This window comes from Rattus norvegicus, chromosome 17, assembly GCF_036323735.1.
Source record: "Rattus norvegicus strain BN/NHsdMcwi chromosome 17, GRCr8, whole genome shotgun sequence".
Taxonomy (NCBI): Eukaryota; Metazoa; Chordata; class Mammalia; order Rodentia; family Muridae; genus Rattus; species Rattus norvegicus.
This window is the reverse complement of record NC_086035.1, coordinates 30,149,681-30,174,056: the sequence shown is the minus strand read 5'-3', so window position 1 is coordinate 30,174,056 and position 24,376 is coordinate 30,149,681. Positions and strand designations below refer to the sequence as shown.

At 41.8% G+C, this 24,376-nt stretch overlaps 1 protein-coding gene across 1 annotated transcript in view; it reads left to right on the top strand.

Moving 5' to 3' along the window:
- Positions 1–2,100: 2,100 nt before the first annotated feature.
- Positions 2,101–24,376, top strand: part of Tex56p (testis expressed 56) — a 36,716-nt gene continuing 14,440 nt past the window's right edge. Inside the window, exons 1-3 of the mRNA NM_001013885.2 lie at positions 2,101–2,372; positions 10,033–10,231; positions 21,723–21,945. Coding sequence (NP_001013907.1) covers positions 2,198–2,372; positions 10,033–10,231; positions 21,723–21,945 — 597 coding nt within the window. The 5' untranslated portion in view covers positions 2,101–2,197. The remainder of the gene's footprint in view (positions 2,373–10,032; positions 10,232–21,722; positions 21,946–24,376) is intronic.

Sequence of the window (24,376 nt, the reverse complement as noted above, 5' to 3'; positions counted from 1 at the left end):
CTAAGATGAGCAGAAAGTACCAAGAGAACATGCGTGTGATTCTCCTAATCTCTCACCATTTTGCAGTATGACTGGCAAGCCAGTCCAACAAAAATTCCATAATTGTAGGGAACTCTGGCGCCCTAGCTAGTTGGTGGGGCTAAAACCAACCTAACCACTCTGATAGAAGTCACCTATGGCAAGCAAGTTTCCTGGAGACGGCCCGTCTTTGCAAGGGGTGCAATGGGTACATGCTGGAGAAGCACAGCCCCAGAGTCTTCGTCCCACAGTCGTTTTTTGCTGCTGATAGGCCTGCCACTATGAAATAGTCTAATGATTTCTGGGCATCAGCCCACCCTACTGGGCAAATGTCCTACAGATCAACATAAGGATGTTCTTTCACGAATTCATGCTGTCTAGATGAATTAATGACTTTATAGAATTCCTGGTCTGATTCAAACAATTTTAGGAGGAAAAATTTAACGAGATGGTTTTAGTTCTTTTGCCAGAAAGAGGTAATAAAGTTAGAATCAAGGATAGAATGTATCCCCTCCTTACAGAGTAGTAGGTAAGGGCTGCATAATAAGAAAGACAATGAGCTTTCATAAATTGCAGTGAGAAGAAAAATAGGCTTAGGACAGATTTGTGATCAAGGAAAAGCCTTCATTCTAGGTCAAGGCCAAGGGTGAAGCCACAGGTGTACACTATGGTAAAACAAGGCCACGTGAGACTGTTGCTTTGAACTTATAATGAAACACTGTTTTGAACTTACTATCTACATTCCTCTGTAACTCCCCTTTTTTTGTAATGTTTTATCTATGCTGTACTTTTATAAAGAACATTTGTCTAAGAATGTATAAATTGCCAAAGAGAAATAAATAAAGTGTGGCCGTTGGAGCTCTGCTCCATCCACTAAATGTATCTATGTATGTGTATGTGTATATGTATATATGCATGTGCAAAATGTCTATACATATGTGTATACATACGTATGTAGGTATATGTATATATATGTATGCATGTGCATTTCATCATTGTGAAATTAATGAAATGGGTGGTGTGTATCTCTGTGTGTGTGTGTGTGTGTGTGTGTGTGTGTGTGTGTGTGTGTTTGCGCGCATGCGCGCGCGGCTGACTTTCTTTCACCTCTTCTTTTCTCTCTGGCTCATGAAGAGTTAAGGAACTCTAAACCTCTCACCCGGCATGCAAGGGGCCCTTGAGTCAGACAAAGAGTCCAAGTAACTAACCCTTAATTCTTAATCCCCTTCTTTTATCAGTTAAATTGCCAGAAGCCAGCTGCTTTTGGCCACAGCATAACAAAGAGTTAAAGAGTTAAATTGCTGAAAGTAAGCAGCTTTTGGTCACTCAATCGCTCACTCTATATCCCCTTTGAGCGCTGCCTTCTTGGGGAACTAGATGCCAGGATGCCAGGATACCCCTGCCCTGCCGGCCTCCCGCCTGAAACACACTATTATTTGCATTTTCACCTCTAACTGGGGAGTGGTTCTCAGTCATTTCTCAATTGTTCCAGTTTCACTATGAAGTCTGAGGCTGTTATTTAGGATTGGAGTTATCCTCTGCTCCTTGGTCTACACTGAAGAAAAACTAGCACTAGGGAGATTTTATTTGTTTGTTTGCTTTGCTTCTTTTGTAAATCTGGAAAAAAAAAAGAATACGTAGCAGATGGCCCTCTTACCTGTGTTACTCTGGACATTTCCTTAGTTTTGGACCATAAAGCTCTTCCTTGGATCTACAGGGGACAGCACTGATGTAACCACTCTCTTTGGGGGCCTCCTAGGTCTGTGAAGTCTTAATTATGTACACACCAGATACGAGGAGACCTCTAGGAAGGGAACACAGCACAGGGCTATGTGCACACCACTCTCCCTCCTTTCAGGAAAACTCGCCCTTTCTCCTCAGAGCTCATCCACATCCAGACAAGAAACTGGAGTTTCTGTGGAAAATCTCTCAATTATTTGGCAGGATACCTTCCATGGGCAGCTTTTCTGTGCTTTGAAGGTGCAGAAGAAGTTCTCGGGGTTCCAGGCCAATACCTGGGCCATTGTGATGCTCAGAATGCCAAGGAGTCAGAGACCAGAAAGCAGGTTCCACCGTCTCCTCTTGGGGGTGGCATCAAGCTGAGATGAAGAAGACTTGCTGTGCCAGTCACCAGGTTTCACGTGATCGGCTGCCTTTCTCTGTAACTTAACAGGCTGTCATGAATGTAAACATAGACTCCGAACAACTCTTTACTGAAGAAAAGCCAAAAGATTATGCCCAGCCTGAAGTCTTGTGTCACACCTTTGAACTTCTCTCTAACCTTCACAAGTTGCTCCCAAATCGTACGGTGGAAGTGCTTCATTCCTACAGAAGTGAAGAGGACAAGAGAAAATGTATGTGGGTAGAGAACAGATGGGGTTGCTTATATTTGCACGCTGGTGTGAGCCCTCTCCTTCTAGTTGTGGGTACTAACTTCCTGATGTCACAGGTGCCTCAGTCCATGAGACCCTTGACACATTATGGCTCGATAAGCCTTTGTTCTCTAAGTGACCTGTGGACTTTGCCCATAGGGAGAGGTCATTTTCTCTTCTTCACATCATCTTTCATAAGCCAAGATAAGTTGCTATTCATCTCTCGGCAAAGCACACCTATGGAAAGATGAAAATCCGTACAGCCATGTACAGATGTACTCAAGTTACAAATTAAGATGGGGGTTTGATTTTGAGATTGGCAAGAAGGGTTTCGAGGTGAGGATCAGATGATACAAGGACTTTAAACTGTTGGGGCAAAACTGGTCACTTGGATGCAAATGACTCTCTACTTTTTAATCCAGAGTGGCGTGAATGAATTCATATATCCAGTTTACATCACATATTGCATAAGGAACACACACACACACACACACACACACACACACACACACACACACACATTTGAAGTAGTTTAAATAAAATAGCTGTGTGGACAGGCAATTCGCAGGATGAGCTGCAGGTATCCAGAAAATGGATAAATAAATCAAGGAGTATTAGGCCACCACATAGGCTCCATGAAAAACTACCAGAAATTAAAGGAAGTGAGTGAACTCATACCTGCTCTCTGTGAGGAGCATGCTGGGCTCAGGCCGTGAGAGGGGGACTTGAAGGCTTTATTACATTTTAAGTGTATGTTATTAGTAAACTGAACTTGGCAGAGGGAAGCAGAAAATAATTTTCTTCTCTCTAGAAGCTCTCCCTTTCTCCCCATTTTTATCAATTCATTGAGAATTCCATATAATATATTTTGATCATATTAACACCACCCCCCAGCTCCTTCCAGACCTATTCTGCCCCTGCCTTTTGATCCATTCAATTTTTTGCCTACTTTAGGTGAAATTATAGGCAAATTGCTTAGCTTTGCGGGTGGGGAGGGTCAGTACCATTGAGAAGAGTATGGGAGTGAGGAAAGGAAGGGGGGGACTGAAAAGCCTCTTTCTTGTCCTAAAATACCAGGTACCAGGTCATGACCCAACACCCCTGTTCTCTGGCAGAGGAACTTAGCAAGCCTTTCTCTCCAGCACCACGTGGGGTCATTACTGAAGGCCTCTCCTCTTCCCTTTCCTTACCCATCTAGGCCAGGTTGCGTACCAACATACCACTCTCTGGGGTAGTTCATAGACAACAGAAACTTGTTTCTTACGTTCTGGAGTTCTGGGAGGTTTTAAGATCAAAGCGGAACCACTGTCTTTTGAGGGCTTTCTGATTCGTGAACAATCCCTTTCATTTCTTCCTTGCCCCATGAGGAGAGAGGCTGTTTATGAAGACACTGATCCTATGAGTATTCTTTCCTCATGACCACCTCACCTTCTAAACACTCCGCCTCCAACTCCCACCTCCTTGGGTTGAGGTAGTAAATATTTTAAAATGAGTTTACTATTTATTTTTTAAAGATTTATTTATGTGTATGAGTGTGTGCCTTTGGGTTTGTAAGTGCACTATGTGTGTGTGTGTGTGTGTGTGTGTGTGTGTGTGTGTGTGTGTGTGTGTGTGCATGCTGCCTGCAGAAACTGGAAGAGGGCACTCGATCCCCAGGAACTGGAGTCAAACTGTCTTTGACCAGGAGCCTCTGCAAGAGCAGCAAGTTCTCTTAGCCACTGAGCCATTATTCTGGTAGCTAGGCAGGAATTTTGAAAAAAAATAAGGGAAATATAAAAATAATAGTACCACCCTTCTCCAGTTTTTGTATAGTACTCTTCCATCTATTTCAAGTAAGATTTCCTTAACCTGTACCAAATACCTCTTGAGATTCTACTCAACATGACTCAAGCCCATTGCTTTCCAGAGGGGTTAATTAAGGTTGTGGAAACTCTTACTCCCTATTCCTCCACAGGTATGTGTGCATATATATGTTAATACACATATACAGTATATAAATCTATGTATTATATACAATATAAAAGTATGTATACATATATACGCATACTTAATACAACTGGCTTCCAAAATTGCCCTGTTTGCTCTATGGCTAGAGGACAACTGTGGTGCCAACCAGTCACCATTTCATGCATCCCAGTGTTAAAAGTTGAATCGTGTCCCTCTCAAAAGAGATATTGCAGTCTTAATTCTAGCACCCCCTATGGTGGCCACATTTGGGAATATGATCTCCAAGGGGATGAATATAACTTATATCCAGGTGAGCATCTCATGAGAAGACCCATACAGGAGAAAGGTGACCATGGGACAAAAGAGGCAGGATAGAAAGTGATGCCAAGGAGTGCCAAGGGTTTCTGTGGCCATCTGGAAAATGTCAGGAGGTAGGAAAGGGCAGAGAAAGCTTCCCCCATAGGGACCTAGAGGGAGCATGGCCTACTGATCCCCTTCAGCCATGAGATAAATTTGTTATTTTAATCCATCTATTTGCATCTACCTAAGGTACTATTACAACAGTGCTAGGAAATTAGTGAGGCAAGTGTTAAAAAGACATACAGCCCCACTCAGCTGGTTAGTGGTTTTGTTTTTAACTGTTTGTTTATTTTACAAGATCTCTTAAGGTCAGGTTTCTGGGAAGAAAAATGCCATAATGTGTGGAACCACAATGACTCTGTACCTAAGGAAACCCTCAGTGCCTTAAAGAATGTTTAAATTAAACATACAAACTACATACATACTCAGGCATTTTATATACAGAAGGGATCCTGGTGTCTACTAGACATTCCTCAGATGTTCAGGCTATAGTCTAGAATTCACAAATCAGCCCTCTGTCACTGTGACAATATATCTGGCAGACACAACTAAAAGAAAGAGGTTTAGAGGGTCATGTGAGTATCATGACTGTGGGGACAAGCTTATATGAGAGTTGTCCCCATCATAACTCACCAGGAAGCAGAAAGCACAACAGAAAGTTGATAGCAATAATGTGTCCCCCCAAGGACCTGCCCACGATGTCCTACTTTCTCCAGTCTGAGTCCACTCCCCAAGTCTCTGGAGTCACTCAAAATAGTACCACCATCTGAGGTCGAGCATTCAAACCAACCATTTATGGAGCATTTTATATCTTCAGACTATAACACTGATGCCACAGAAAATCCAGAACCTCTCACATATGCCTGTTCTTCATGCTAGCAACTCCTCTTCCACTCTCTTCCTACACACACACACACACACACACACACACACACACACACACACACACAAACACACACACACACATCTTGTACAGAGTGTGGCAAAGGATTGTTCATAGTGATGAGCCCAATGTCATTCAGTCGAATAGAGAGTAAATGATTAGATCAATGTAGTAGACTCCTGTTATTAAGACAGTTGCCAGCTGGCTTTCCATCAAAGATACCTAACAAATACCTGAGATAAAGCTACTTCGAGGTTCGTAGCTTCAAGAGATTTCAGTTCACGGTTAGCTCCACTGTGTTTGGATATGTAATGAGAAAGAACATCATGGAAAGAATATTTTTTAAAAATTTAATTATTTATTTATTTTAACATATGCATGCCAGTCTGTATGTACACATGCATGCCAGAGGAAGGCATGAGATCCCTTTGTAGGTGGTCATGAGCCACCGTGTGGTTGCTGGGAATTGAACTCAGGACCTGCAGGTAGTGTTCTCAACTGCTTGAGCCATCTCACCGGCCCTGAGAATCTTAAATAGAGCAAACTGGGTGAGTGGGAAACAAAGGTAGAAATAAGAAGGGGCCAGAATCCTAATATCCACTTCAAGAGCACAACCTCAGTGATCTAACTCTCTTCCCTGTGCCCATCCCATGAGTTTCACTTCCAAACAGTGCTGGGAAACCAAACCTTTAGTATATGGACTTTTGGAGAACATTTAAGATTTAACCTATAAAAAAGTTTTGACGTCCAAATACCAAAAAATACAATGAATCGATGGATGAGTTACAAAAGGAGACATACAGTATGATTCATATTATGTTGTTTATATCCAAAGACAACTGTGCATTTGAATATACAAATATGTGAGTAACTGCACACAAAATACAGAGGAAAGGCATCAAATAGAAGACAGGATGAGGGGGTGTAGGCTTTTCAGAATGGTTTAACTTTATTCCAATGGAAATCTTTTTATGTATTATTTTTGCTACGTAAACACAACATTAAAACTGAAGATGTGGTATGCGATTGAGGTCAGAGAAGCACGCTTTACTTTTGGAGAGATTCTGCTTACCTGGTGCCTTATCTTCTCACTGTAGATGTGTATTGACAGTGACACCAGTATTTCTTGCCCATAGCTGTCATGGGTAGCAGTTAGGTACCTTGTTTCAGAACTGTCCGGCTGTAGTAACTCTCCTATGGTGGGAATTCCATTTAAAGAGACACAGGAAGGCCTGGGAGGTGGCACAGTCGGTAAAGGGCTTGCTGCCCAAGCAGGAGGCCCTGAGTTTGGATCCTCATCACTCAGATAAAAACCAGAGCTTGGTGGTGAGTGCTAGTAACCCAGAGGCAACCCATCCTAGCTGAATCAATGTAGTGACTCCTGCATTGGCTCGGGTGTGATAAGGGTGGTTTGGCGTACCACAGAAACTGTGTGCATAGAAACAAGTGAGTGAGTACCTCTCAAACCACAGCAGAGAATGAGAGGAAAAAACCAGGGTTCTACTGTCCCCTTCAAGGGCACACTTCAATAACTCACATATCTCCCTTAGAACTATTTGTTAAAGACACAGCACCAGCCAATATCATCCCCATAGGGACCAAGTCTTTATTTACTGACATTTAGGGGATACCATTGTAGTATATAAGAAAAGAATTTTTATAAACAATTCCCTTGAGGCAAAAGACCATCACCATCACTAACAACAAAACAGGTGCAAGTCAGTTCCTGAGCTCAATGAATTCAACTGAGTATAAAGCTCAATTCTGGCAAGCAAAGAGCTAGAAATCAGGAGGCTCCTGGGTAGGAAAATGGAAAGGGAGAGGAAGACCAATGATTTTTTTTTTCAGTTAACATCTAGGATATCTGACTTTCTGATTCTGCTCCCTGCTTTTCCTGAGAAGACAGGGAAGCCCTTCTATGTCAGGAACCAGTTAGAGCATGCGAGCCCAAATTCTGAGGGAGAAAGGAAAAATCACCCCACTTCTAAACAGATAAATTCTGCTCCTCTGAGCACATTCTGGTATCCTTTCTTCACTGAGAAGAGTCTAACTCTTTGTTCTCTCTCTCTCTCTCTCTCTCTCTCTCTCTCTCTCTCTCTCTCTCTCTCCCTCCCTCCCTCACTCCCTCCTTCCCTCATTCCCTCCCCTTTTCCCCTTTCTCTCTCTCTCTCCCTTTCTCTATCTCCACACCCTCCTCCCTTGTCAGGACAAGGGAGGGCTGCTCCTGGTCACTGAGATAAGTAAATGACCACTAAGGGCAATAGTTAGAGGCAGTCTCATCAGAGTTCCCAGTTCTATTATTGAGCCAATTTTGGAATAGGTTTGAGACCCTTGGGATGGACCTAGTCATTGTCATATGTCATTTAGTTAAATTACCAAACAATGGCCCTTTTGAGAAAATTCTTGTTTCTTTAGGGTCTCCCTTCATTTACATGCTATAGGAAGAACCATCAGTTGTCCATTCTGAAATCATGGGCAGCTGAGATAATTTAGAACTATTGTGTCTACTCTGGACCTCCATGAGGCCATTCCAGCATTAAGTGGATGACCGATGTCCTGCCTTCTAATACATCCAAATGGGTTGTAGAGCTACGTGTGTTTTGTTCTTACATTGTTATCCATTAAAGAAGAGTTAGGAAAGCTGTATGATCATATAATACAAGTAATCTATGTCACAAATAAACACTGTGTAGTTCAACTAGGTGGCTTTTCCTTCCATTTGCTCCATTTTTTCCCTTCTTCCCTCCTCTGCTTTGTTCGCCTTCTTGTCACTTCCTGCAGTGAGAGCGCCTCATTATAGGAAAGGTATTATTCTATTCTGGTACTAAATTCATGTCTTGTAGCAGAAAAGGAATTTTATTATGGGCCACTGTCTCAATGTGACTCAGTCAATGGATGTGGCATGAATGTAGAATGCAACGATGAAGTCTGGATTAAAAGTGATTAAAAGCAAGATTAAAGGTGGCTTGGTAAGGGTGAGTTTGGGAATGGAGAGTCCTGCCTTGGCTGGGTGTCATCTACCAAAAGTCTTTTCTTGGGTCTGGATTTCAGCATGTCAATCCCACAGCCTGGAGAGTGGGCTACTAGTCTGTAGTGTGCACGAGTTCTACTTCTGGCTCCTTGCCTGCCTCTCCGTGGTGTTTGGAGTATCTTCCCAAATCCTGAAGTGACTTTGTAGATCCCCCTTCCTTGCAGAGAGTAATATTCTAAAAGGCAGCTTCCCAGTGAGCCTGGGGCATAACTTTCTTACTTGCCTGAATCCAGAATGACAGGCAACCTCTGCCCCGCATAAGCCATACAAAGCAGGTATTATTATTCACAGACAGGCAGAAAGAGACAGAAGCCATGCTTTGGGAACTGGTTCCTCATGCCATAAGCTTCTCAGGATCACTGAGGTATTGACTGTGTGTATCCTTTTGGCTCCATGGCTGAGGGACTCTGGAAAGCAGCCCATCCTGGTTTTTACATCTTGGGGTCATTTGAGTCATGAAGTTAAGACAGTGAACAACATCATGTTTCCAACTAGAAGATTGGCAAAGAATGTGGGCTGTCCAGCTAGCTCTCCTTTATCTCAAGATACATTTTCAGCACTCCGTCATTTCCTTGAGAACAAGAGAGAAGAAGGGAGGATCTGTTCTGGTCTAAGATCATTTGGAGAAATAACCAGCAACATTTACCTTTTGTGGAGTTGCTTTCTGACTGGAGAGGGGCACCATTCCATTTCTGATGGCAGGGTATAAACCCCTGGAATCACCTCATCCCCTCAAGGTGGTTCCACCATTCTGGCATTTTAACTGCTACTCACCACCCAGAGAATTCCAGCAGTAGGAGACACAGGTCCAAATCCCAAGTCTCAATTAGTGGGTCTCCAAATGCAGAATAGTTCTTAGGCAAAATAGCAAGAACATGGTGTTCTAAATTAGGAGCAAGATGTTAGTAGTAGTAGTAGTAGTAGTAGTAGTAGTAGTAGTAGTAGAAGAAGAAGAAGAAGAAGAAGAAGAAGAAGAAGAAGAAGAAGAAGAAGAAGGAGAAGGAGAAGAAGGAGAAGGAGAAGAAGAAGAAGAAGAAGAAGAAGAAGAAGAAGAAGAAGAAGAAGAAGAAGAAGAAATAACAACAACAGCAACAACAATAATAGTATTATAACTTACTATTTGTTTGCAAACTATACATAAGGAACCAACAACATTTACATGCTAGTGGTCCTAGCATATTTAATGCAGGCATTTATAGTCAACATATCTCTTAGACTAAGATATATGTAATTTTGCTGGAGTAAAGGGATGGCAGAGCTTAGAATTACTAAATTGCTAAGCTATAGCCGGAGGGTATACCTAACACACAGGAAGCCCGGAGTTCTATCCCCAGTACCATGTACACACAGACATTTCAGAATCATGTTACGCAGGGTTGGACATCAACACTGAATTCTGTTAATACTTATTCTACCACCAGGTGAGAAGCCTGAATTCTCTGGCATAGAAAAGATCTTAGCAAGACATCAGTTGCCAAAAGAGATTAATCTGTCCCCAAAGCCAAGCCATGTGCCCTCATGGAAAAGAAAAATAATCAACAATATCAGTGGCAACTGGAAGAAATGTCGCCTGTGGCAGAAAAGCATCTATGAGCCGCCCATGGGCACCATCATTGTCAGGTAGGGTTTTGAATTTTTGTCCTATGATCATGTTTACAGAACAGAGAATGGTCACAGTCAGAAAATTCTCATCACCCCCCCCCCAAAAAGTTTTAATATGGTCTATGTGAGACATGGAGGGCATGGAGCAGTCTTTCCCTTACACAAGAGCACACTGCACTGCCTCTGCTTTCACACATCCTGAGTTACTGAAGAAGCTCCCAGTGCAAGGAAACTACTGGAAATAGAACAGTGTATTAACCTACCTACTGCCTTCTGCTCCAGGGAGCAGAGATCTGCAGGGCCAGAGTAGGTTTGTTGGAGAGGGAGCCATCCACTAAATGCTACCATTAGCACGGCAGAGGACTAGACCCTTGGCTTTATCCACACTGTGCCAGATTTTTACACAGGGAAAGGAAGAACCATTGCAAGCATGGAGCAAGATAGATTTAAGTGCTCTCAGGCCTGTGTGGAAACAGGTGGAAGCTGGAGCCCTGCTGGGAGCTTTGGTAGTTAACACAAGGGAGGAACAGTTGGCCGCAGGCTAGGTGAGAAAGGAGATGGCATGTGCTAAGCCTTAAGCCTTGGTTACTCAGCAAACTACCTTATTTGGTACATTTCTCTGCTCATACCAACCAGATGTGGAGTTTCTAGTTGCTGCCTTTCTATCACTGACCATACTATTCAAGATGATACCTGTGCTTTGCACATCATAAACATTCAAAGACTATTAGCGGGTTGACAGATTAAAAAGCAGGATCCTCTCTGATCTTAAGAGGATATCATACAGGGAGAGGTCTAGCTCATGTATTTGCCTATTCTAGAAGCTTCCTTTGGGATCATCATCCTAGTTAACAAATGTCCTTGTCTACCTGTCCTCTCCTGTCTCCAGCTAGATTTAAAAATCTATAGCTAGTGAGATTGTGTCTCCTAGTAGTATCAGAAGCTATATCCATAAAGTCTCACCAATATGACTGCCTAAATGTGAGCTGAACAAGAATGACACCAAGGCTATGCCAAAGTGGACAGAGAAAAGCACACAAAGCTTCACCCCTATACAAAGAACTATAGGCAAGTGAAGAAAGCTGGGGTTGGGAGAAGTGGCTTTCCCCAGGGAAGACCATGCCAATTGGTTGTCCAAAGTCAAATTGCCAGTCCTGAAAGCAGACATACAAGTAACATTATACAGATGGACTAGGTTACATTTATACACACACACACACACACACACACACACACACACACACACACACACACACACATATATGCAATATCAATTAGTGAAAACAGAGGCCATAAATTTAAAGGAGAGTGTAGAGGGGTATGTAGGAGGGTTTGGAGGGAGTAAAAACAAGAGAGAAATGATGTAATTAATTAAATTATCATATCAAAAATATCCATAGCAAAAGAAAGCAAAGTTATGTTGTAAGAAAAAAGTAGTCATTAGAACCATGGCATTTTTCAGGACAGTGACGTGACATTGAGACTTTCAAGAGTAAAAGTTATTTTAAGATATTCAAATTAAGATGATATAACCATGTTTAGAGGCCATCTTTTAAATCAAATGTCAGCATCATAAAAGGCTGCTTTAGGCTGTGATGCTTTCACATGGTGTGACATGTTTACTTAACAACGTACTGTGGCCTATGAAAACATAGCTTGAAAATCAGCATCCAAGAGTCAACACCCAACTCCATATATTTCCTTCTACCGGCATGCATCTGCTCTCTGTAAAAGTGCAGACTGTTTGCACCATTTGTGGGTTTTGTTTGTTTGTTTAGGGCTGGGGTCTCTGAGAAACAAAAGCTCATACAGAAATAAGAACATAAAAGATCAGCTGGTGACAGAGGGTTCATCAAAGTGGCGATAAGCGGGAGCATTGGGTGGAAGGAAAAAAAGACCAGTTCTGCTGCAAAATAACTCTCAAAGGATCTAAGAAAAGTCTAACAAGGGCGTGGGCTACTTCACAGGGTTCAATTGTGAATCCTTTTTTTTGCCATGACTCTTGGATGCCAACGTGCTCAATTGCCCTATCTTCCAGTAACTGGACCATCTAAACACTCAACAAGTCTATCATTCTCTTGTGGCTTAACCTTGAGAGCATCCATGCTTTAAGGAAGCAAAGGTGCCACGCCCTCTCCCCGAAGAATATTGTCAAGAAGAACAGCATTCTTGTGCAGGTGTTGATTGCAGTACTGTGAGTTCCTGGCCTTGTCCATCTGTAAAATAAGATCAGTACCATCGCATCTTGTGGCCTTATGCTGGTACGATTGGATTTTAACAGGTATAAAGTACAGTGAGAATGTGTACTTTAATATGTGTAAATATTAGACCAAGACAACCATAAAAATCTTGAACTTAACACTGGCAAATTTCCGTTTACTATTTGACATCTGTATCTTCACTTACACAGAGAGGGCAAAGCCCTTAACAAGGACTTAATCCATTTTCTATGGCTTTTGCAGAGTACTTGAGATTGGGTAACTTAAGGAGAAAATAGCTCCATTTAGGCTCATAGTTCCAAACGATAGAAAGTCAAAGATTGCCAATGAAATGTAGGGTCTAGAAGATAGAAAATCCTTCCCTCTGATAAGGACATAGCATTGCTTTAAAACATGGCATTAGTTGAGAGGGCAAGTAAAGACATGTGGAAGAGAGGGAGAAAGAAAATGGGGTATGCTTTCTTTGTAATACTCTGTGTGTGTGTGTGTGTGTGTGTGTGTGTGTGTGTGTGAGTGTGTGTGTGTGAGTGTGTGTGTGTGAGTGTGTGTGTGAGTGTGTGTGTGTGAGTGTGTGTGTGTGTGTGTGAGTGTGTGTAGACCAGAGACCAATGGCAGATGTCTTCCTCAATTGCTCTCCAGCATATTTTTGAGATAGAATCTCTCACAAACCTGTATTCACTAAGTTAGCCAGACTGGCTGGCCAGTGAGCACAGGGACCAGCCTGTCTCCATCTCCCCAGCACTGTGATTGATTATGGATGTTTGCCACAGGCAGCTTTTATGTGGGTGCTGAGGATTGAATTTGGGGTCTCTCCACTCTTGCACACCAAATACTTTATTGATGGAGACATCTTCCCAACCTGTAATAAACTAATTTTGACCTATTAGGATGAGAGTTGGCATATTCTTGTCAGATGGGTATTAATCCCTCTTATGAATAACCTTGTCCATGCAGCATGGAGAATCAATGTTCTAACTTATGATTTTTTTTATAGGGGGACACAGTCAAATCATAACACATAGTGATAGTAGTCATAGGAGAAGACCCTACATCACATTGGCTTCGAAAAAAAAATTCTTCCATTTTGCTATGTAAATAAAACAACGGTTCCCAAAGCCCTACCGTGCTGAAAAACAGATTTTCCAAGCATCTAGCATCACAGATGGTGGTGTATTATCCCTGTTGGAGAACATGGCGGGATGCCAGATTCTATATTTTATAATATTGTAAATCCTTTCTGGAAACTGCCTGTAAATTATAATTACTCGTAAACTGCATTTATTGGCTCAATATGTCATACTCATGGGCTCTGGGACCCATTTCCCTTTTTCTTTTTAAAGTGTAACAAAGAGGTCTTGAACAGACGATAGTTGAATGATCCACACTGGGACTTTAGAATTTTAGATTCTAAAATGTTTCTATTAAAACGACACAGTAGTAACCAGAGACAGGGGCCTGGTAGTAGTAAGTAGGGTTGATTTTGCTCCCCCTTCACTGTAGACAGTTGGAATTAAACTTTGCACGGCACCAGCTCCAGAGAAGCAATGGGCACACCATCTATCTGAAGTAAAACCTTCTGGTTTCTTTGGAAAGTTAGTTATGTCAAATGATGTTTTGCTGGGGCCCACAAGTGAAAGGATGTTTTGCTAAAGCAGACATGGGAAAGGATTCATGATGTTTAGAAGGAGTATAAATATGACCCTGCAGACAGGAGCTCAAGCATTGGTTTGTTTTGCTCCACCTTGCTATTCTTCATTGACAGTGCACACATGTATTGGTTCACCTTACATTACATTGCTGAGCTTTGCTTGTAGTGACATTATAGAGAGAAAATCACCAAAGAACTTCTCTGGAGGTTCCTGTGGTTTCTTGCCCCTTCCAAGGACTCAGGGCAGTTGGTGAGCCTCGAAGTTTCTTCTGGATTGAACTGTGCTTGTTTTGTGTGTGGTGTCTGCTGAGCGGTCTGGTCCATAGCTGCTGATTCATGAATGGTGATTGCTGAATGGACTGGACTGCCATTGATGATTTGTGCTGGTGTTTTTGCTAGAGGACTAGTGTGATGGTTTGTATACGCTCGGCCTAGGGAGTAGCACTATTAGAAGGTGTGGCTCTATTGGAGTAAGTGTGGACTTGTTGGAGTAGGTGTGTCACTGTGGGTGTGGGCTTAAGACCTTTATCCTTTCTGCCTGGAAGTCAGTACTCTGCTAGCAGCCTTCTGATAAAGATATAGAACTCCTAGCTCTGCCTGCACCATGCCTGCCTGGATGCTGCCATGCTCCTCCCTTGATGACACTGAACTGAACCTCTGAACCTGTAAGCCAGCCCCAATTAAATGTTGTCCTTATAAGAGTTGCCTTGGTCATGGTGTCTGTTCACAGCAGTAAAGCCCTAACTAAGACAAATGGATGGTTGATATCCTGACAACAAAGATTGGACTTGCCCCCAAAGAACTATTTCTAAGCAGGTCTACTTTGGCCTTGTCCTAAAACTTTTCTTTTCCACTACCTCTGGTAGGTGGTGGGCTAGAGGAGAGGTTGAGTGCTTATTAAAGTAGGTTAAGAAAAATTTATGCCTACATCATCTCTACCATAGATATCCACAACATTTACCGTGCTGTACTGTAAGAACATGCTTGTTTGCTACCCCAACCCAAGCTCCTACTTGGTTCCTGAGTAGGCATTCGAGACAATGTTTATGTTGCTTACGACAGATGGATTCAAGACAAAAAGATCTAAGTGACAAATTTCAGTCAGGTTATATGATCATTAAATATACAGATCAGCTTGGCACAGTATATGGTACCAATTGTTTGTTTCAACTTGTGTCCAAGTGTTGTTATGGAAGTATTACTCAGATGGGATTTACATTCAAATCAGTAGTCACTGAGTAGAGGTGATTGTTTTCCACAGTGTGGTAGGCCTGTCATTCAGTCAGTTAAAAACATTAATAGAAAAGACTAAGATCCCATAAAGGGGTGGAATTCTAGCCTCAGGCTAACCCTTGATTTCCAGACTGTAAGGTGAACTCTCATTGGATTTACCAGCTTGCTTACTAACACTACAAATGTGCAATTTCTTAGCCCTAATAATCTCCCAACTATATATGCATTCTGTTCTCATTTATGGTCATTTTCTGCTAAACCCTAAAGATATGTTCTGAAAAAATGCACTGGGTCACAAGCAATCAATCTCATTATTGTGCAAACGCTGCTGTTACACAGCATAGAATGTATGTCAACCTCTGGATGTGGCCTCTTAATGCAATCAAAAAGTAGTGACAAATGAATCCAAGTCAGCATTCAAGTGCCTCCTACATACTCATGTTTATCACAGAATGGTTCATAGTGGCCAGATGCCATCAGCGGATGGAAAAGTGCATTGAATGTATAAAGTGGACTTCTGCTCAATCACAAAGATTGAAATTATGTTGTTTGAGGGAAAGTGGCTAGAACTGGAGATCATCATGTTAAGTAAAACAAGCCAGGTGCAGAAACATGAATTCCATATTATTCTATTGCTGTGATAAAATATTCCAGTCATAAACAACTTGGGGGAGGGAAGGGTTTATTTGGCATCTACTTTCGGGATGTTATCAATCATTGAGGAAGGGGCACGGCAGGACTTCAAGGCAGGAAACTGGAGACAAAATTATAGAGAAATGCTTGTTGTCCTGCTTTCCTCTCAGGCTCATGTTTTGCTACCATTCCTATACAGAACAGGACTAGCTGCCTAAGGAGTGATGCTTCTCACTGTAGTCTGCACCTTCCTACATCCATGAATAAGACAACAGCCCATAGCCCTGCCAATCTGATCTAGGAGATTGAGGTTCTCTCTTTCCAGGTGACTCTAGCTTGGGTCAAATTGACAATCAAACTAGCCAGCATACATGTTTTCTTTTATATGGGAAATTGCCCAGGAGGAGACACACAAGTGAAAGGGGGACTGTAATGGATCTAAAAGAATCTTGGATGGGGATAAAAATAGGAAATAAAAGAGGTGAATATTGCCAGGTGTGGTGCCACACGTCTTTAGTTGCACTATTTGGGAGACAGAATCAGGTGAGTCTCTGTTAGTTTAGGGTCAGCTTGGCCTACATAGCGAGTTCCAGGGCAGTCAAGGTTACATAGTAAAAGCCTGTCACAAAAGAAAGACCAAAAAAAAAAAAAAAAAAGTGAACATGATGAAGGTGATCATACGCTCATATGAAAATACCACAAAGTAGTTTGTTGGTATGTAAGCACCTGTCCTAGTTAGGGTTTTTATTACTATGAAGAGACAGCATGACCAAGGCAACTCATATATAGGCAAACATTTAATTGGGGCTGGCTTACAAATTCAGAGGTTTAGGCCATCATCATCATAGCAGGAATCATGGCAGCTTCTGGGCAGACATGGTGCTGGAGGAGCCAAGAGTTCTACATCTTGATCCAAAGGCAGCTAGGAGCAGACTGGCTCTTCTATCTTGGGTGGAGCTTTAAGCATAAGACATCAAGGCCCACCCCCACAGTGACACTTTCCTTCAACAAGGCCACACCTATTCTAATGAGGACACACCTTCTAACAGTGTCAGTTCCTGTGCCCCAAGATTTAAACACATGAGTGCCTGAGGGCCAAACCTATTCAAACCACCACAGCACCCTACCCAGAAAGATGCAGGAAACAAAGTATTATGAAACTGCTACTGGTGTTACATCACAGCTGATCTACAGTAATGTTTTTTAACAAGTAGAAGTACATTGTAGCATAACGATAAAAGAATAGTATTTTAAATACATCAGCTAAGAACATAGCATTGTGAGGTATTATAATTTTATGTGCTATGTATTATTGGCTGCATAGTAGAGTTTTTTTTGACACCTACTTCAAAACATACTCGTGGTTCATTGTGTTATAACTTTACAATGGCTACAGTCTCACTAGGAAACTTTCAGTTCCCTTGTGATCTTACCATCATTGTACCTGTGTTCATCATGGACTGTTATTAGGTGGTGACTATGTGTATCTATGTACAGGTACTATGTACAGACATAGATGGAAGTCATGCTCTATTTCTATAAGAAATCCTATCATATTCCATGAACTCAGCATTTGTGTAATTACATCTTAATTGTGCTTAAGTGGAGTTGTTTTATAGTCTAAGAAGAATGGTCTCGACCATGGAAATTAACAGATTAAGCAGAAGTACCTGAGGAGTGGGAACTGAGCATTGCTTAAATGAGGAAATCAAGACTGTCACCATGTTGTCCCTCTCTTACTGAAAACTGTCGCTGGATAGGATGGTGGGAAGGGGAAAAAGCTCTCATAGAGTCTTACAGGTGCTTGAGGTCTGGGTCGGGTGTTTCTAGGTTCTTGGCCTCTTCTTCAAGAAATTGGAAAAAAAGAGGCTCACATGAATTTTATTTTTAAAAGCTATTCTATGGGTTCAAATAACCTGCAAAAGAGCAACAGGTAGTCAAAGGCCTCAATTAATTTTGGGGACTTTCCTTTTCAGGGCTCAAGAGAAGGAGGAGTTCGGTTACTAAGGGCTGTACCGAAGATGCTCCTCTATTATGGTTGATATATTAGGTCATATAATCATTCTCTACTGTGTATGTCTCATTCTATAGTGCATCTGACTTTAATTATATACATCCTGATTATGCATAGGCATTGGATAATAAATAGAGTCTCTCTATAAATTCACTTGAGGATATAGTTTTGCCTTGCTATATATGAAACTAAAACTAATTCAGAATAGGCCAGCCTATCCATCCTATGTAACTAAATACATTGGGAATACATTTGAAAAGAAACTAGGTTAGATTGATGTTAAGGGAGGAGAAACCTATTCCATTGTTTAGAGAGAAGTGTATATATAGCCTAATGCAGGTAGGGGTCCCAGGTTGCTGGATGCATTGTTCAGTGTGTGTGTGTGTGTGTGTGTGTGTGTGTGTGTGTGTGTGTGTGTGTGTGTGACACGTTTGTGGCAAAGAAGCGGGTCTTCCAAGTGTATTATTAGGAGAACTGGGTTGAGCTAGAGAAATGGCTAAAAGGCTAAGAGCTAAAAATGCTCTTGCTGAGGCTCTTCCTCAGTTCCCGGTACATACATGTTATAATCATATATAATTTCAGTTCCAGGGAATCCAATACCCTCTTCTGACATCCCAATCATGAATGGAAAAAAACACTCATACATATAAAATAAAACAAGTATATCTTTGAAAAGAAGGGGGAGAAGGAGAAAAGGGAGGAGGAGAAAGAAGAGGAAGAGGAATAGGAGGTGAAGGAGAAGGAGGAGGAGGAGGAGGAAGAGGAGGAGGAGGAGGAAGAGGAGGAGGAAGAGGAGGAGGAGGAGGAGGAGGAGAAGGAGGTGGAGGTGGAGGAGGAGGAAGAGTTGCCCATGACCCAGTTCAGGCAGAGTCCCAGATTATTAAACTATCCCTTTTGCTTGCCTACACACACAGTCACAATGTGCCTGCTGGAACCTCAAAAGACTACTTGAGTTGTCACTTCAGGAGTGGGGCCCAGATCCTGCCATTTTTAGAATGTTCTCTTGGTGAAGAGAATTTGTAGCCAGAAATGATAGCCGTTGAACCCCTTCTAAGTCAGGAGGCAAGACCCCAAAGCCATCTTGTGATGTGTAGGTTTGCCATTTTCAACATTCTAGGGACAATCGCACAGTATTAGGCGGATGCCAGCTGCCAGACTGCAGAGAAAGCAGGTCCTGAAAAAATGCTTTTCTGCTCTCAAAGTCACTGATGCGAGTAAACGGATCCCGCAAGAGGGAGAAATAAACCAGGAAGGAAACTTAGACATTGAGCCCCAAACCTAAGAAAATAAACTTGGAGCCAGAACTGGGGAAAGAAAATCTATAAGCATCAAACCTCAAAGAAATGCAACTGAAATCATGGAGTGGAAGCCACAGAACAATCTATGTCAGAAGACAGGAGAATGTCTTACATTTTTGTGAACAGTGTCACAATACACACAGGATTAGACTATAGAATCTAGACACATAGTGATAGCTGGTTTCCTTTCTTTTGGATAAATGCCCACAAGTCAGATTGCTGGAGCATATAATTCCCTGCGAATTATCCAGGGGCATTTTTATGTTTTAATTTTCTATTTTTATTTCTTTTACCCCTTCCTTTATTAATAAAGTTAAGATCTCCAGTAAAACGTGGCAGAAGTATGCATCCTTGATATTTTTTCTAATTCTGAGGTGGAAAATCAATATAATATTCACTATAAGTCTCTGTAAATTCTCTTTAGTAGTTCCAGTAAATTCTCTACTGTTGTTGTCTGTGTAATTGTTATCATGACTCAGTGCTGAATTTTGTCCAATGCTTTCCCTCTATTGAATTAGTCATATCTCCCAATTCTCTTGTTACCGAGTTTGTAAAGATATTTTAATTACAGTAAAATCTATAAAGCTTTAAACTTGTTGTTGAAGTAAGCCTTGTGTACAGATAAGTGGCCCTGAGTACATTCACACCAATATTCTGTCATCAACACTGACCATCCCTTGAGTAACTCCCAACAGAAGCTCTATATTCATAAAATAACAATACTCCACTTCTACATCCTTATGGCACTTGTTACATTCATTTAAAAGATTGCTTTAGCAAGTCTTGATTCAGACAATTAGCTCATTCTTGATTCCCTTTGAATGGTAGTGACAATCCCACAATGATTTTCCAAGCCTTTGCTACATTTGATTATATTTGTCCTGTTCACAAACTTGAGACTTGACAGTTCAAGCCCAGAATTAAAGAGAGTTCTTTCTTTAAAGAAAAAAAGCAGATTTCTCTCTGGCAATGAGCAAAGATACACCTTATTGGTAGTGGTGTTCTTGTACCAGTCAGGACAGAATACATGGAAGTCCTATGTACATCTTAGCTTGATGCCTGGCTTGGTGGCTGTTGTGGTTTGAATAGGTTTGACCTTCATAGGTTCATGTGTTTGAATGCTTGGCCAAGGGGGAGTGGCACTATTAGAAGGTATGACTTAATAGGTGTAGTTATGGCCTGTTTGGAAGAAGTGTGTCTCTATCGGGGCAGGCTGTGAGGTCTCATGTTCAAGCTCCACCCAGTGTGGAATCCAGTCTCCTCTTGACTGCCTACAGATCAAGATGTAGAGCTCCTTCTCCAGCACCATGTCTGTCTGGATGCTGCCATGTTTCCTGCCATGATGATAATGGCAGAAGCCAGTACTGTAAACCAGTACCAATTAAGTGTTTTCTTTTATAAGAGTTGCCATGGCAATAGTGTCTCTTCATAGCAAGGAAACCCTAAGACAGTAGTCAAAGCCGTTAAATCAAATTAAATCCAGATCGTGCAGCATGGGAGGAGGAAGACAGATACCTGTGATCTGTCATGACACGAAGGTGCATGGGGAAAGACATCCACAGACTTGCCCTCTGCTGTCATGTAGCCCAGGCAAGCCAGAGGCACAAAAAGCCCCACCTACAACCAAGCAGCACAACATAAGAGGAAGAAGACAGATAGAGACCTGCAAACTGCCACGCCACCCACAGACCTGCCCTCCATAACATGGCATAGGCAGGCCATAGATACTTACTTGTCATCATGCTTCTTGACATGATGGTAATAGACTAAAAGAAACCTGAAACTATAAGCTGCCACAATTAAATGTTGTTTTATAAGAATTGTTTACTTATGATGGCTTTTCACAACAGTAAAATCCTAACTAAGATTGTTTGTTTGTTTATTTTTAAATTTGGGGGGAAAGTTGCAAGGGCAAAGGGAATATATGAGGGGACAGGAATGAGTGGGACTGGGGTGCATGATGTGAAACTCATGAAGATTAAATAAAACTTTTAAAAAGTAGATTCTTTTTTCCCTGTGTATGGATGTTTAGCCTACATGAATATCTGTGAATTACCTGTGTAACTGCTTGGATACCCTGGCCTTGACAATTACAGATGGGTGCGAGTTACCACATAGCTGTTGGGAATTAAACCTGGGTCCTTGGGAAGAACAGCCAGTGCTTTTTGTCACAGAACCATCTTACCAACCCTTCCTGATCTACTCCCAACTTAAAGACTCTCACATAGTGTCTTTCCATATTTCTACAGAGATATGGAGAAGTTAGAAGTTAGGCAGCTCACAGGTCCCTCGTAGAACACCACACTAAAGAATGAGGACTGAAAAGCCAACAAGGAACACTGTTCTCCTATGAGATGACCCACTGTCTCCTTCTTGCCTCTTGAGTAAATTGGGTAGGTGCATGTTGGGAGAGGGTGGCAATGAGTATTCTTATTTCTTTTCCTCTCCTTTTCTCTCTTGCCAGGTGGACCAAAAAGAACTTGCAACCCTCAGAGGACCTCAAGTCAGTGATCCAAAGACTGTCAGCACTTGGCCCAATTATCTCAGTCACTCCTTGTGGCCGGGAAAGTGCTGTCGTGGTGTTCAGAGATGCGGCCTCAGCTTGTAAGGCTGTGAGTGCTTTTCAGACCATGTCTGCAGACTCAATGTTCCACTGCTCATGGCAGCATCGATTCATGTCAAAAAATGTAAGACTTCCTATTGTCAAAAAACCCTAATTTTTCTTGAAACTATATAATTTCCCCTCCCTTTCCTCTCCCTAACCCCTCCCTTGTATTGCTTCTCATTGCTCTCAAATTCATATATATAAAATTTCCACCCCCCTTCTGCAAGTATCCATGAACTTTCGATATGTGAATTGTATAAGTGTGTGTGTGTGTGTGTAAATGTTGTCTATATGTTATTCATATGTGTATGATATCAGGATTGACCATTCCATATTGGATAACCAGCTGGGAAGGGGAGACCATTCATCCCACTCTCAACAATTCCCAGTTGTCTTTAATTCTGTCTAAGGTTGAGGCTTGTAAGCATTTTCCCTTCCATTTTAGCATGCCTATTGGTGTTCAGGACTTGTTTAGGAAGCCATGTTGGTGAAATGTCATAAATGTAGCCTCTTTGACACTTTAAGGAGACACTCTCACAGCTAATTTCTGTTTCCTCTGCCTTTTACAATCTTTCCGCCCCTCTCGTCTTCAATTGTCCATAAGTTTTAGATATAGGAATTGTTTTGTGGATGTATCACTTCAGCAATAGGGACTTATTGCTAAATAGGGCATTGGTACCACATGGCCTCTCGCTCTCTGCATTTTGAGCAATTGTGATTTTCTATGATGGTGTCTGTGTGTTGTAAAAAGAACTTTCTTTGATGATGTGTGAGAACTACAATTACCTGTGACTATAAGGGTAAATATTTAGGATGTACTTAGGAGTTACACTGCTTAGTAAGGTGACAATTGTTGGTTCACCTCTAAGATCCAGGACTTCACTAGCCCTGGGTAGATACCAGTTTCTAGTACCAGTCATGTTTTTGCTCTTGTTGAATGAGTCCTCAGTCTAATTAGAGAGCTGTTGATTACTACCAAGGTATGTGTACAACTGTTGCACTCCTGGTATTATTGTTGCAAGGCTAGTCATTGTTATGGTTCATAGGTACCACAATTAGGTAGAAATCATGTTTGCTCCGCTCCCTTGGAAGTTCCATTGCACCTTCTAGTACCATAAAAGTTGGTCTTCAGAGAAGCAACTTTCAGGTCAGATGCAGCTTGGGTGTTCTGGGCCCTGTATTTGAAGTACATGGTGTCTTTAGCAGTAGGGACTCACTCTTCCACTTCTGGGGATAATCAAGGGCAACCACCTATACAAAATGTTAATGGTATATTATTATGATTCCTTATGACTTTTCAGACATCCTTTCTATTATTTTACCCTCCTCTCTTCTTTGTCACATGTCCTCCACCTTTCCCTAATTCAAGCCTTCCACTTTCCATTTCTCCATTCAAAACACATGTACCCCATATGCTCCTATTGTGCACCCAGTGTTCCCCCTTTTACTTTCCTGGTTTCTACGGTTATTCCAGACTATATACTTATATCTGAAAACTTGAGCTAGGAACCACAGATTAGAGAGAACATGTGATGTTTGTCTCTAGGTCTGGGTTTTGCCTGCAAAGTTCATGATTTCATTTTTCTCTGTGGCTGAATAGTATCCCATAGTATGCATGTGCCATATTTTAATTATCCACTGCTAACTGAAGGACGTTTAGATTGTTTTGTGGTTTAAATGGGAATGCCCCCAAAGGGCTCATCTATTTGAATGTTTGGTCCATATTTGGTGGAACTATTTTGGAAGGATTAAGAGGTGAGGCCTTGTTGGAAGATTTGAAAAGCCCACGACAGGTTCAATACCACCCATCTCTCTCTAACATACAGACCAGGATATACGCTCTTAGCTACTGCTACAGTGTAATGCCTGTCTATCTGCTGTCATGCTGCTATCTGCTGCATGTCCCTATCATAGTGGTCATGGACTTACAAACACTAAGCAAGCTCCCAATTAAATGCTTTCTTTTATATACTGCCTCAGTCATGGTGTCTCTTTGGACAGGTTGTTTCCATTTCCCAGTCATTGTGAATAGGGCAGCCAGGAACATGGCTGAGCATCTGTGGAATAGAATATGGAGACCATTGGGTATTTGCTGAGGACTGGTAAAGCTGAGTCATATGGTAGATTTATTCTTAGTCTTTTGAGGGTTCTCCACACTTTCCAGACTGTTTGAAATAGTTTTATGAGGTCCCATCTGCCAATTATTGGCCTCAAATCATGGGTAAATGGGGTCTTATTCAGAAAGTCCTTCCCTACACCTATGTCATCAATAGCACTGCCTGTGTTCTCTTCCAGCAGTCTCAGTGCTTGAGGACCCACACTTATGTCTTTGGTCCATTTGGTGTTAGTTTCCATGCAAGGCGATAGGTATAGGTCTAATTTCATTCTTCTCCAAGTGGTTATCTGGGTTTTCCAGTTCCATTTGTTGATGGCGCTGTCTTTTCTCCAGTATATATTTTGGCATGTTTGTTAAATATTAGCAGGTTATAGTTACATGTACTCTAGTTTGATTT